The sequence below is a fragment of the Lepidochelys kempii genome, chromosome 10, assembly GCF_965140265.1.
Source record: "Lepidochelys kempii isolate rLepKem1 chromosome 10, rLepKem1.hap2, whole genome shotgun sequence".
NCBI lineage: Eukaryota > Metazoa > Chordata > Testudines > Cheloniidae > Lepidochelys > Lepidochelys kempii.
The window spans coordinates 50,510,887-50,522,765 of NC_133265.1; the positions used below are offsets into that span (position 1 = coordinate 50,510,887).

Here is an 11,879-nt window from a genome sequence, read left to right on the forward strand (position 1 = left end):
TGGGGCGGTTCTGGACTCCGTGCAGACACGAGCCATCCTGCTGGATGCTCGTTTCCAGTCTATTGTGGCCCTTGTCTGGAGCCTTCAGAGCTTCCCAACCTCATTGGCAAGAAGCTGCTTGAGTCTTCTTGGCTACATGACTTTCTGCATATACATGACCAGGTATGCCAGACGTCGACTCCACCCGGCTGGCATCAGTCTATCGCCCAGGTCGGGACAGCCTGAACTTGGTGGTCACAGTCCCAGAGTGGCTCATGGCCTCCCTCCACTGGCAACTAGATCCCTAGGCAGTATGCAAAAGAGTTCCTTTTCACAGCCCGCAGCCCTCCTTGTCCCTCATCACGGATGCATCAGCCCTGGGATGGGGCGCCCACTTAGGGGACATTCAGACACAGGACCTATGGCCCCCATCCACACTCTCCCTTTATATCAACGTCCGGGAGCTGATAGCAGTGCGGCTTGCTGTCAAGCCTTCCGGGAGCGGCTGCAGGGTCGTTGTGTGGCGGTCCTTGCAGACACCACCACCGCCATCTTCTACATCAACAAACAAGGGCGGCCCGTTCCCCCCCCATCAGGAGGCCGTTCGACTGTGGGAGTTCTGTATAGCCCTTTCCATTCACCTGGTGGCGTCATTTCTACCTGGGGTCCAGAACATGCTGGCAGACCACCTGAGCAGGTCCTTCTGCTCACACGAGTGGTCCCCTTGACCAGATGTCATCCACCCCATCTTCCGAAAGTGGGGGTTTCCCCAGGTCGACTTTTTTGCCTCCCGCAGCAATCGGAAATGTCCGGCTTTCTGCTCTGTCCAAGGCCGCTCCCTGGGCTCTCTCACAGATGCCTTCCTACTCCCGTGGACAAGTCAACTATTTTACGCCTTTCCCCCGTTCCCCCTGGTGCACAGGGTCTTGCGCAAAGTGCACAGGGACAGGGCATGAGTGATTCCGGTAGCTCCGGCGTGGCCCAGGCAGCACTGGTACACCACGCTCCTGGAACTCCCTCTGGACGCTCCAGTCCCATTGCCTCTTCTTCCAGATCTGATCACTCAGGATCACGGTCACTTCTGCCATCCCAACCTGCGATCTCTCCACCTCACGGCATGGATGCTGCGTGGCTGAACCCTTCAGAACTTCTCTGTTCAGAATCTGGGCAGTAAGTACTGATGGGCAGCAGGAAACTCTCCATTAGGGCCACATATACGGCTAAGTGGAAGCGGTTTTCATGCTGGTACACTCAGCGCAACACACTCCCTCTCCAGGTGTCTGTGCCTCTCATTTTGGAGTATCTCGTGGACCTACTACTGCAGGACCTGGCAGCATCCTCTGTCAGAGTTCACCTGGCAGCTATCTCAGCTCTTCATCCGGGTGCGAATGGCCGCTCTGTCTTCACCAATCCCATGATTGACAGGTTCCTCAAGGGCCTGGACCATCTCTACCCACAAGTTAGACAGCCATCCCCACATGGGACCTTAACCTGGTCCTCTCCAGACTCACGGGGCCCCCATTCGAGCCGCTAGCCACCTGCCCCTTTCTTTACCTCTCCTGGAAAACAGCTTTCCTGGTCGCTATCATGTCAGCGTGGTGGGTCTCTGAGCTGAGAGCCCTTACCTTGGAACCAACTTACATGATCTTCCATAAAGATAAGGTTCAGCTTTGGCCTCACCCGGCCTTTCTTCCCAAGGTTATATTGGCCTTCCATAATCAGCCAAGACATTTTTCTTCTGTTTTTTTATCCAAAACCGCATGCCAGTCGCCAGGAACAGCGGCTGCACTCCCTCAATGTCCGTAAGGCCCTTGCCTTCTACATTGAGTGTACGAAGCTGTTCAAAAAGATGACCCAGCTCTTCATTGCAGTGGCGGACCAGATGAAAGGCCTCCTGGTCTCATCTCAGAGGGTCTCTTCATGGATCATGTCCTGTATCCGTGCTTGCTATGATCTGGCCTGTGTACTGACCCTGCCCCTCACTGCTTACTCCACAAGGGCCTAGGCTTCATCGGCGGCGTTCCTGGCCCAGGTGCCAATCCATGAGATCTGCAGAGCCGTGACTTGGTCCTCAGTACACACTTTTGCTTCGCACTATGCCATCGTCCAGCACACCAGAGACGACGCGGCATTTGGTAGAGCGGTCCTACAATCCACGTTGCTTCACTCCGACCCCACCGCATAGGTAAGGCTCAGGAGTCACCTAATTGGAATCGATCTGAGCAAGCACTCAAAGAAAAAACGGTTACTTACCTTTGTAACTGTTGTTCTTCGAGACGTGTTGCTCATATCCATTCCAAACCCGCCCCCCTTCCCCTATGTCGGAGTAGCCGGCAAGAAGGAACTGAGGAGGCGCTGGGTCGGCTGGGGTATATATCAAGCGCCGTGAAGGCACCACTCCAGGGGGCTCCACAGCCAACCCACCGAGTCGTAAATTTTATCTGACGGCCGTGCACATTGCACACACACACCTAATTGGAATGGACATGAGCAACACATCTTGAAGAACAACAGTTACAAAGGTGAGTAACCGTTTTTTCTTTAATTGAGAGAACTGGTTTTATGTAGAGGAGCTCTGAACATGAATTTCTGTTTTATCAATTATTAATGCTATATGGCCAGCTTCTGGCCCCTGCTGTGGAGCAGCACAAAGGGGCCGTACAGATAGCTTAACCAGTTTGCTGAGCAAGAGCAAGGACTGAGTGTGCCAGCTTCCTGTACAGCACACAAGGGAGTGGGAGAAGAGAGAGTTCCTTGGACATTCCGGAATCCTCACCACCTATGCAGATCTAGGCATACTCCAGTTGGTATCTAAATGGAACTAAAAAAATGGCATAAAGATAGACCACTGAGGAAAGTAGGAAGGTATTCACAGTACTTGGCGTTACTAAGAGAGCAAAAGGAAGATTTCACTGCAAGCTATTCAAAATGTCTGTGGAAGTCCCCTGGCATTCCTAACCCCAGGAGGAGACTGTACAAGGTATACTAGAAGAGAGTAAAAGAGGTGGCTGATTTGAATCTAGTCTATAATCCACCTGAGACAGGTTTTTTTTTCATTGTGTTAAGTTATAGGACATTATGACTTGAATTCCCAAAACAGAATTTAAAGGGGAAGAATAGAGCATAGAGGGGGCAAATGGAACACTAGGGATAGTTATAGATCTGTGAATCACTGACATAATATAAACCCATGTTGACTGGTTAAATTACCTATGTGAGAAGAGTATATTAACAAACAAGATCGGAGCCATCCATCTAAAACACACCGTCTAGGAATAGAGCCATCAAGGCAACACACTGTGTGGAAGAATTAAAGTCACCACAGGACAAAAACTGGACACAAAGGAACAAAACTGACAGCTTCTGTCGAGACAGATGTCTAAAGTGGTTTTTTTGTTTTTTTTGTTTTTTAAAAAGAGTCAAGATGGTGAGCTAATGTATTTTATTGGATCAACTTCTATTGGTGAAAGAGACAAGCTTTCAAGCTCCACTGAGCTCTTCAAAAGAAGGTTAGCTATGTTTAAAACAGCTGTGTAGAAAGCATCCCTTTCGTCAGCATTTTGAATGGGCTTTTAGCAGATTTAAATGATTAATTAGTTCAAATTGTATTATAGTGACCAATTACATAATAAAGGCCTTAGAGGCAGCCCAGAGCAACATTAGCTGGGACCCATACACTGGAGTTCCAATCCTGGCGTTGCTACAGGCATGGTGTGTGGTTCTGAGCAAATTTCTTCCGTTTCTCCCCACCTCACAAAGGGGCTGAATATTAAAGTTTGTCAAGTGTTTTGAAGTTGCCAAGTCCTAATATTACATTGTTAGTGAAAGCATCATTCATTTACTGAGTCTCTCTTCTCTGACCAATATTTTCTCATTCTGTGTTTCTTCATCTCTCCTCCATCCCTCTTTTTTTGGGTCACTTATTCACGGTCAGGAAGGCCAACACTCGAAGGGCCAGCTCAACAGAGCGTGGTGCCAGCCTGGTTGAGACTACCAGCAGCAATGGCTGCAACAGTGAGTACATCTGAAATTAAGTGGCAGGGTTATTCTGGGGGAGGAAGGGAGGAGTAATTGTTGTTATTAAAAACTTTTTTCTTTTCTTTTTTTTACTTTTCAGAGATAACAGAATAAAACAATAAAACAGGAACCATGGGAGAGCAACATGCAGAGGAACCATAACAACATAACAGGTGCTGTGGAGGGTCTGGTAACCAGGATGAACAAAGAAGAAATTAGATACAAATAAATCTGCTAATGTACTGGGAGAAGATGGCACATAGATCATAATAAGGAAAAATAGTTACATTTATCAGAGTGCCTGATTACTTTCAAAGAAGGGAAGTCACATTGTAGAGAAATCATTAGAACCGTTTTTGAATCTTCTGTGAGCTTTCCCCTGACAAATGTATTGCAGACTCTGTGCAGCCAAGTAGTTCTATCAGGGAGTTCTTTCTTTTTCCAATGCAAAGACAGGGAGCATGAGAATCTTTGAGGTATTTCACCATGTAAAGAGTATATCATCTTAAGAGGTTTTCACCAGATCGTCCCCTTCTCACAGGAAAGCTTGGAAACAGCACAAAGAGGTCAAGGGACTGTCTCAATCCAGTGGTTTCAAAACATATCTGGGATATATGTACAGAATTTGGCTGACTTCAGACATACTCACCAGATGTGGATAAAAGGGCCTCTCCCTCCACTTTCTCTCCAGCTGATATAAGACCTACATTTTTGTTTTAAATAGTGATTCAATGGTTCCTCACACTGTCTTGAAACATCACTTTGTTGGCCAGCCTCCTAGCTAAGAGACTTCAGCTTGAAGTAAAACAGTGTTAAGATGATGAAATTCATAACAGTTAAAGGAAATCTACTGGGCAGAGTAATTACCCTGTGCTTGGTATATGCTCCTAACACAGGACAAAGAGCCTGTCCCAATGCTATTCTTCCTGTCTTGACATTTTCTTCTGAGGATCTCATTGCTGAGGGAGATTTAAATCTCACCTCAAATCCTACAGCTGACAGATCAGACAGTAGAAAGGAAGAACCCAATTCCCCTGGCTCATATTTGAAACAAAATCTTTCACAGCTCAGTCTACTGGATTCATGGAAGAATGTGAAGCCATTTGTGAGGGATTATTTGTTTTATTCATATCCCTATTTGCTGTTCACGCAAATAGATTATATATCTCTGTCTGCTTGTTTAAAGGATTTTCTGACTGAGGCAAAGAGAGGTGAGCTTACATGGTCAGTCCCTATTCCTAGCATGACAACACTTAGAGATTTGTTTGGTTGTAGGAGGCATAGCAACTGGGACCTGAATAATCCATTACTTGAAAACCTTATAGTATTGAATGATGTAATTAGCAAAAACAAAATTTCTTTCAATGACGACAAAAATGGAAACTTACATACCAATACACTATGGAAGGTTTATAAGGCAGCATTGAGGGGGAAATTAATTGATTCATTCTCTAGAATTAAAAAGGGAAAAAATACAGAAGACAAGTTTTTTCTCTCTGAAATAAAAAAATTAGAGAAGTTACACAAAAAGACAGATGCAAGGCAAATGCTGACTAAGCCTCCCTCTCTTAGAGGGCAACTCTCTGTTCTGTGGCCAGAAAAAATAGAATGTATTGTATATCAGTTTAAACAAAAGTACAATGGGATGGGAAATAAGGGCCATAACAATTTATCATATAGGCTAAAACAGGAAAAAGAAAAAAATACTATGATTGGTATCACAAAACACAAGAGTGAAATGCACTGTCATACAAGTTCTTACACTGGAGAAGTTGGGCTCCCAGTTATACCTGAACATCTGCAGAAAGAATTTGAGGAAGTCAAATCAGTCATTCAAAATATGCTGTCAAGTAAAGCACCTGGTATGGAAAGGTTCTCAATTGAATTGTACAAATCTTTGACTTATCAGCTTTCCCCCAAACATCTAAGTAATTTTCAGGACTTCAAAACATTAGCAGATATGAAGAAAGAAGTCAATATTGCTGTGATTTTAAAGGCCAAAAGATATAAGATTGAATGTACTTCACCTATGAACATCTCATTGTCAAATACAGAATTTAAGAGTTTTGCAAAGGTGTTGACAGAATCATTTATGCTTAAAATAACTAGTATATATCAAATGGGATTTAATCAGGGAAGACAGCTATTAGATAACATTCATAGGTTACTGGTTGTGATCCATTCAAGCCTATCAAAGATAAGGAGGTCAGATATGTTACTTTCACTAGATGTGGAAAAGGTCTATGAACAAGTTAAACGGAAGTTTATGAAGGGACTAGGTCTAGAAAGTAAAAGAAAAAAATGGACTGAAATCTTATACCCATCTATAAAAGCTAAACAAAGAGTCAATAATAAATATTCAGAGCCTCTCTCATTTTGTAGAGGCCTATGGCAAAGTTTTCCACTATTCCCCACCTCGTTTGTATTAACCAAGAAACCATTTGCACAGAAAATTAGAAAAATTAAACAAATACAGGATTTAAATGCAAAGAAGTCAATCCATAAAATAGTGTTCTTTGTGGATGAAGTCCTATTCATGATTATAGAATCCCTCAAAAGAATGGCATTTAGGGAGGTCATAGGTTTTAAAATTAATTATACAAAATTGCAAGTCATGTCAATTTGCCTTAAAGATCAATGTCAGACAAGGCTACAAATTCATTTTAAATTTAAGTTAGCCAAACATCACATAAAAGTATGTAGTGGTCAATGTTATTTTCCATTTAATAACATTATATGAAGCCACCACCTGTGCTTGTTAAAAAAAATTAAGAAGTGATTGAAAAACAAAAGATGATTATAGTGGTTTGGCAAAATTATTACCATAACAATAATGTTGCTCCTGAGGATCACTTTCCTCTTCCAGAATATTCCAGTAAAGGTTTGCCATAAGATGTTAGAAAATCCTCCAGCTCATTTGGGAAAACAAAATGGCTAAAATTAACAGGAAAACTCTTTCCAGAACTAAATCATAAGGTGACCTGCCTGTGCCCCATATAAAAGGTTCTTATTGGGTGACCCATCTTGAACATTGGTAACAAGGTACACCAAAGAGAGAGAAACAGGTGGAAAGAGAACAAGAGGAGTTTCCTATTCTACTAATTGCTTTGATTTTTATTTCCAAACATCAAGGGGAAAACAGAAGGAGGTCTACCTGGCGGAAGTCTACTTCTTACCCTAAAGTTATGGAGAAAATAAGAGTTAGAGATAGCCCAGAATCTCCCAAACTTACTGTGATAAAATGGAATTCTAGTCTTCCTCAGATCTTTTGGGTTATTTTTTGTTTTTAAGGAAAGGAGATGAGCTTTTGCAGAACGATGGTTATTTAAAAAGGGAAACCAGTGGACAGATGAAATACAGAAAATGTTTGTCCCATTAGAAATCCTCACTTTTAATTACTTAATATTTAAAAACCATTCATACTATGAGTTGCTTTAGTTAGAGCCCTCACAGAATTGGAAAAATAATTATGAAATCTAAGGGATCAGAAGATATAATTCCTGCCACATATTTGGTAATGATTACATTATAAATTAGATACGCAAGCGGGAGGAGTAGTTGTGTGAAGAGATCTTTCATGAACAGTGGTCATGCATGTGGCCTGAAGCAACTTTCTCTTTTATGGTAACATGTAGAAAAACACAATACAAAATCATATTTCACTGGTATTTGAAAACAGATTGAAACATTATAAAGATGTTTCAAATATTTGCTGGAGGAATTGTGGATTGGTTGGTATTTCTTCCCTTCCCTGTTTCGGACTACCCTAAAATCCAAGTATACTAGTCCGGAAACACTGCCATTCACTGGCAGTTTTACTGACGTTACCAGTTAAGCACCTATTTAGACCACAAAACCCTGATTTCTTAACACACTTATTGGTAGCAGCTATATGCTCAGTGAAGAGCTATGGAAAAATAAGAATTCCTCTAACACTCCCCCCCCCACAAAATAACACTGCATAAGTCAAAAGAATCTAGGATAAAGCATTTGTCAATTTTTTTCCATTAAGAGTAATGCTAGACGGTATGAAATCCTTTCAGGCATAGCTGCCTTTCTTATAGTTTGAACATAAAAATCATTTCAATATCAAAAGGACACTGAAAAAATTTAAACTGTTTTTCTTTATTATACTTAAAGTTACCCATTTCTCATGTATTCCAAAAGTATATACCTGGTTTTGCTTCCTTCTCGTTTGCGATCAGAGTCTGTGTAAGACGATGTATCTATGTATCCATATCTCAACTGCAAAGCACAAAATAAAAGGTTAATAACAGCTCTCTCTGTCTTTGGGACCAATGGGTTTCCCAGAAACGTTTGCCAATTTTCCTACGAGTACATGAGCCCTAAAAATGTGGCAGGGCACCCAGTCATGGGATTTTTGGAAGAGCCCCACACTATATGAATACCCTATTCTACTGACCGTTCTGTTCTCCATCGCAGCATCCACTACTTTGGCTGTTACTTCTGGGGATTCTGTCACTTCCCTCAATCTTGGAGGCAGGTTGTAAGAATTCTTCTTTCCCCCTCCTCCCCGCCCCCCCGGAAGCTGCTAGCTCCTCCTGCTGGTATATTCTCTGCCTGTGTACTCCCAGGACAAAAGTTCTTTTAAAAAGACATTTGTAACTTTCTAATTGCTAAGATGGCTTGGAAAAGGTGAAGTGATTCATAATTCAGTGATGTTTGCCAGAGCTTGCAGCCAACCTGAAAAAAAGAAAAAAAACAAAAACACACCAAGAAGTGTGAACTGTCCTTTCATCTCAATAGGTTTCAGTTATCACCCCAATTATAGCACTTCTAGGGTGGGATTTTTCAAAAGTGCTTAAGTGATTTAGGAATGGAATTTATGCTCCTGAACCACTGAGGTGTTTCTGAAAAAGCCCACCCCTATGTCAGCTGTTTCACGATGGATAATTCTAGCAGAAACATCCAGATAATGTGCTCTCTCTCATAATCTGAAACGGACTTCCACCTCCTCCTCGAAAACAAAGCTTCCAACCGTCCCCTATGCAGCTTCCGAAACCTCCAGCTTCTACACTGCGGTTACATGTTGTCAATAAAAAAATCCACTATTTAATAAAAGCTGAAAATGTGGGGACAGCATAACAAATAAAATTCAATATCAAAATAAACATGAGGGTTCCAGTACTAATTGGTCTTATTTCTGTATTTCATTACAAACCATCATTATTTAAACTTAAATGGCCATGAAAACTTCTATTGTGCCACAGAATCTAGCAACAGAGCCACATAATTTAGATCCAGCTTGCCCTGTTGCATAGAGGGCACACCTCTGAGCAGCCAGTTGGGGAGTGTATTTCCAAACTGGACAGCCAGAAGTGAGGGCTGTTCAAAGCTGATCTGATGTGTACTAAACAGCGTCATTTATCAAATGCTGACTAGGTCTGACTGACAGTTGTGCTCAGGGGACAGTAACATACCACATGACCTAGGTCCAAACAAAACAGCTCAAATTTCATAGCACCAGTGTGTGCTGTTGCTACTTGTATTTGTGAGCCACCCACTGGCTGAACCACATTTTTGTAACACATTCAGTGAATAGTTTCAAACAAAGAATAGATTCATGGAAATCACGATCTAGGGTTTACCTGGTCCTGCTAACACTTGCAAAAAGTACACCTGCCTTGTCCACACTAGGAACACTAAGAAAGCAAAATCTACCACCTTTTTTCCCGAGTATAGATGCACTGTCAATGTGCCAGCCAAAGTTTTCTTCCCTAGAAACACTCATGAAAAAAATATCAGCTGACCGGGACATTGATTACATTTATTTAGCTTGTAAAGCACTTGGAGACGCTCTGATAGATGGTGCTACTGCAGCAAAGAAGTTTTACATAAAGCATGTACCTACACATATTCACTACCTTGCGGCTATTCAGATTGGGCCAGGTGCTGGGCAAACTTCTGCACTTGTGTAAATGTACTCATCTGAGTAGTCCTATTGACTTAAATGGGATGACAAATATTTTATTTTGGAAACAAAATTTTTTTTCAAAGCTCTCTGACTTGGCCATTAATGCTTCATATTTGGAGGAGTTTGGAGATGTGTCAGAAATAGCCCTTCTTAGGCTTAAATGAAGACTAAAAAAATCAATTTATTGACTTATGGTAGAAATAGAAAACTTCTGTCTCTTCCAAAAGTGGAGACAAAATATGATGAAAAAATGAAATAGTACACGAACAGAGTATTACCCTTTTTTTCTTGGCAGGACGTCAGTGAATTCCAAGATCCCAATTGATATACAGCAGAGCTTCATTTTTACCTGAAAAGTAAATGAGAAAATGAACGTTTTTAATCACCTGATTTTCCAAAATTCGTAGTTGAGGTTCAGTCTCACCAGGCACCTTTGTTGTACCTGAAAATCAGACTGTGGTTTAATCATTTACAGGATCCTAGTATATTGCTCTCTGCTCCCCAAAGAGGGCATGACTCACCAGACCCAGAGTCTTCATCTGTTAAAATAAAGCTTATTTCAATAAAAAGAAAAGGAGTACTTGTAGCACCTTAGAGACTAACCAATTTATTTGAGCATGAGCTTTCGTGAGAACTTACAGAAGTTCATCCGATGAAGTGAGCTGTAGCTCACGAAAGCTTATGCTCAAATAAATTGGTTAGTCTCTAAGGTGCCACAAGTACTCCTTTTCTTTTTGCGAATACAGACTAACACGGCTGGTACTCTGAAACCTTATTTCAATATTAACCTGGAGCAAAAGGAATGTGCCAGCACAGAAAATGACAAAAAAGCAGATTTACTGTTCCTACAAGTTTTAATTGAAATGCCTTTTAGATGATGCAATTGTGAAGATTTAGTATCATATGATTTGTGGTCTCTTTATCTTCATCAGGTTATTCTTGCTTTCTTCCAAAGGTCCACTATAAGAACACACAAGGGATAATGAGAGGATTCCTTATTCCCCAATTAAGCCTTATGCCAGCTGGGCTTTTTGAGGGAAAACTAACATAACATGAATACTCCATGCACTATACCTACATATAACACCCAACACTATTTAAAAAAATGTTTCAAATACATTGTAAAAACAAGCAAGAAGTTGCCATTGCACTTGGAAGGGCAGGATTATGCATCTTAATATTTGAGTCCCTGATTCTGGAAAACATTCCTATTCAGGACAACACTTAAGCAGGTGCTGAAGACCAACTAAAATCAATAGAATTTAAGCCAGGCTTAAGAATGGTCCTGAACAGGCATGGACTTTGCTTAAGTACTTTCCTTGAATAGGGGGTTGAATGCCCAAGGGAGAACTTCAAAGTATTTTTTGTAACAAATAATAGAATGCATTTTGAATAACTTTAAAAGTTTCGTACTTTTCCCATGCATCTTAAATTCTGGAGCCACATTTCCTCTGCTGAAGTGCATTATGTCAAACTAGAAAGTGTCAAATGGAAGCTTCACAGAGGGAACACCAGAGCCAATCAGTTATGAAAGTATGAAAATATGGGCCATTAGCTCTAAAAACAGGATAATTGTCATTTCAATGCTTTTTCCTGTGTGATTTTATATATATAACATTTATTTGGCTATGCGTCATAATCGCTTCATTTTTTCATTACCTTTTACGGTTTTATGCAATCCAATGGTATTCTCATCTGGAAGACGTAGGCTATTCATTTTACAGTAGTGTAAAAACAAACATTTAAGAACGTTCTGATCATATTCAACGTGTGTAGAAGCAGGATCATATTTGCTTCCTATAAACCAGAAGTCATAAACACCACTTTTGGCCTGCAGGCCTTGTGCCTTTGAAGTGTTCACTTCTTTCCTTTTTTCACCAAACTGATCTCCATTCTGCTGTGTGTCAAGGACGAGATGACATGTCTGCAAGAGATGCATTGCAGTCAG

At 41.4% G+C, this 11,879-nt stretch overlaps 2 protein-coding genes across 5 annotated transcripts in view; one reads left to right on the forward strand and one right to left on the reverse strand.

Annotated features, from left to right (window-relative positions):
- NRG4 (neuregulin 4) overlaps window positions 1–8,272 on the forward strand; it is a 63,228-nt gene extending 54,956 nt beyond the window's left edge. For both annotated transcript variants that reach the window (XM_073303524.1, XM_073303523.1), the window contains exons 7-8: window positions 3,914–3,993; window positions 4,097–8,272. In XM_073303524.1, coding sequence (XP_073159625.1) covers window positions 3,914–3,993; window positions 4,097–4,110 — 94 coding nt within the window. In that variant the 3' untranslated portion in view covers window positions 4,111–8,272. The remainder of the gene's footprint in view (window positions 1–3,913; window positions 3,994–4,096) is intronic.
- Window positions 1–10,201, reverse strand: part of TMEM266 (transmembrane protein 266) — a 189,051-nt gene extending 178,850 nt beyond the window's left edge. For all 3 annotated transcript variants that reach the window (XM_073303518.1, XM_073303517.1, XM_073303520.1), the window contains exon 1: window positions 8,171–10,201. The gene's annotated coding sequence lies outside the window, so the exon portion shown is untranslated. The remainder of the gene's footprint in view (window positions 1–8,170) is intronic.
- Between the last annotated feature and the right edge of the window lie 1,678 nt (window positions 10,202–11,879).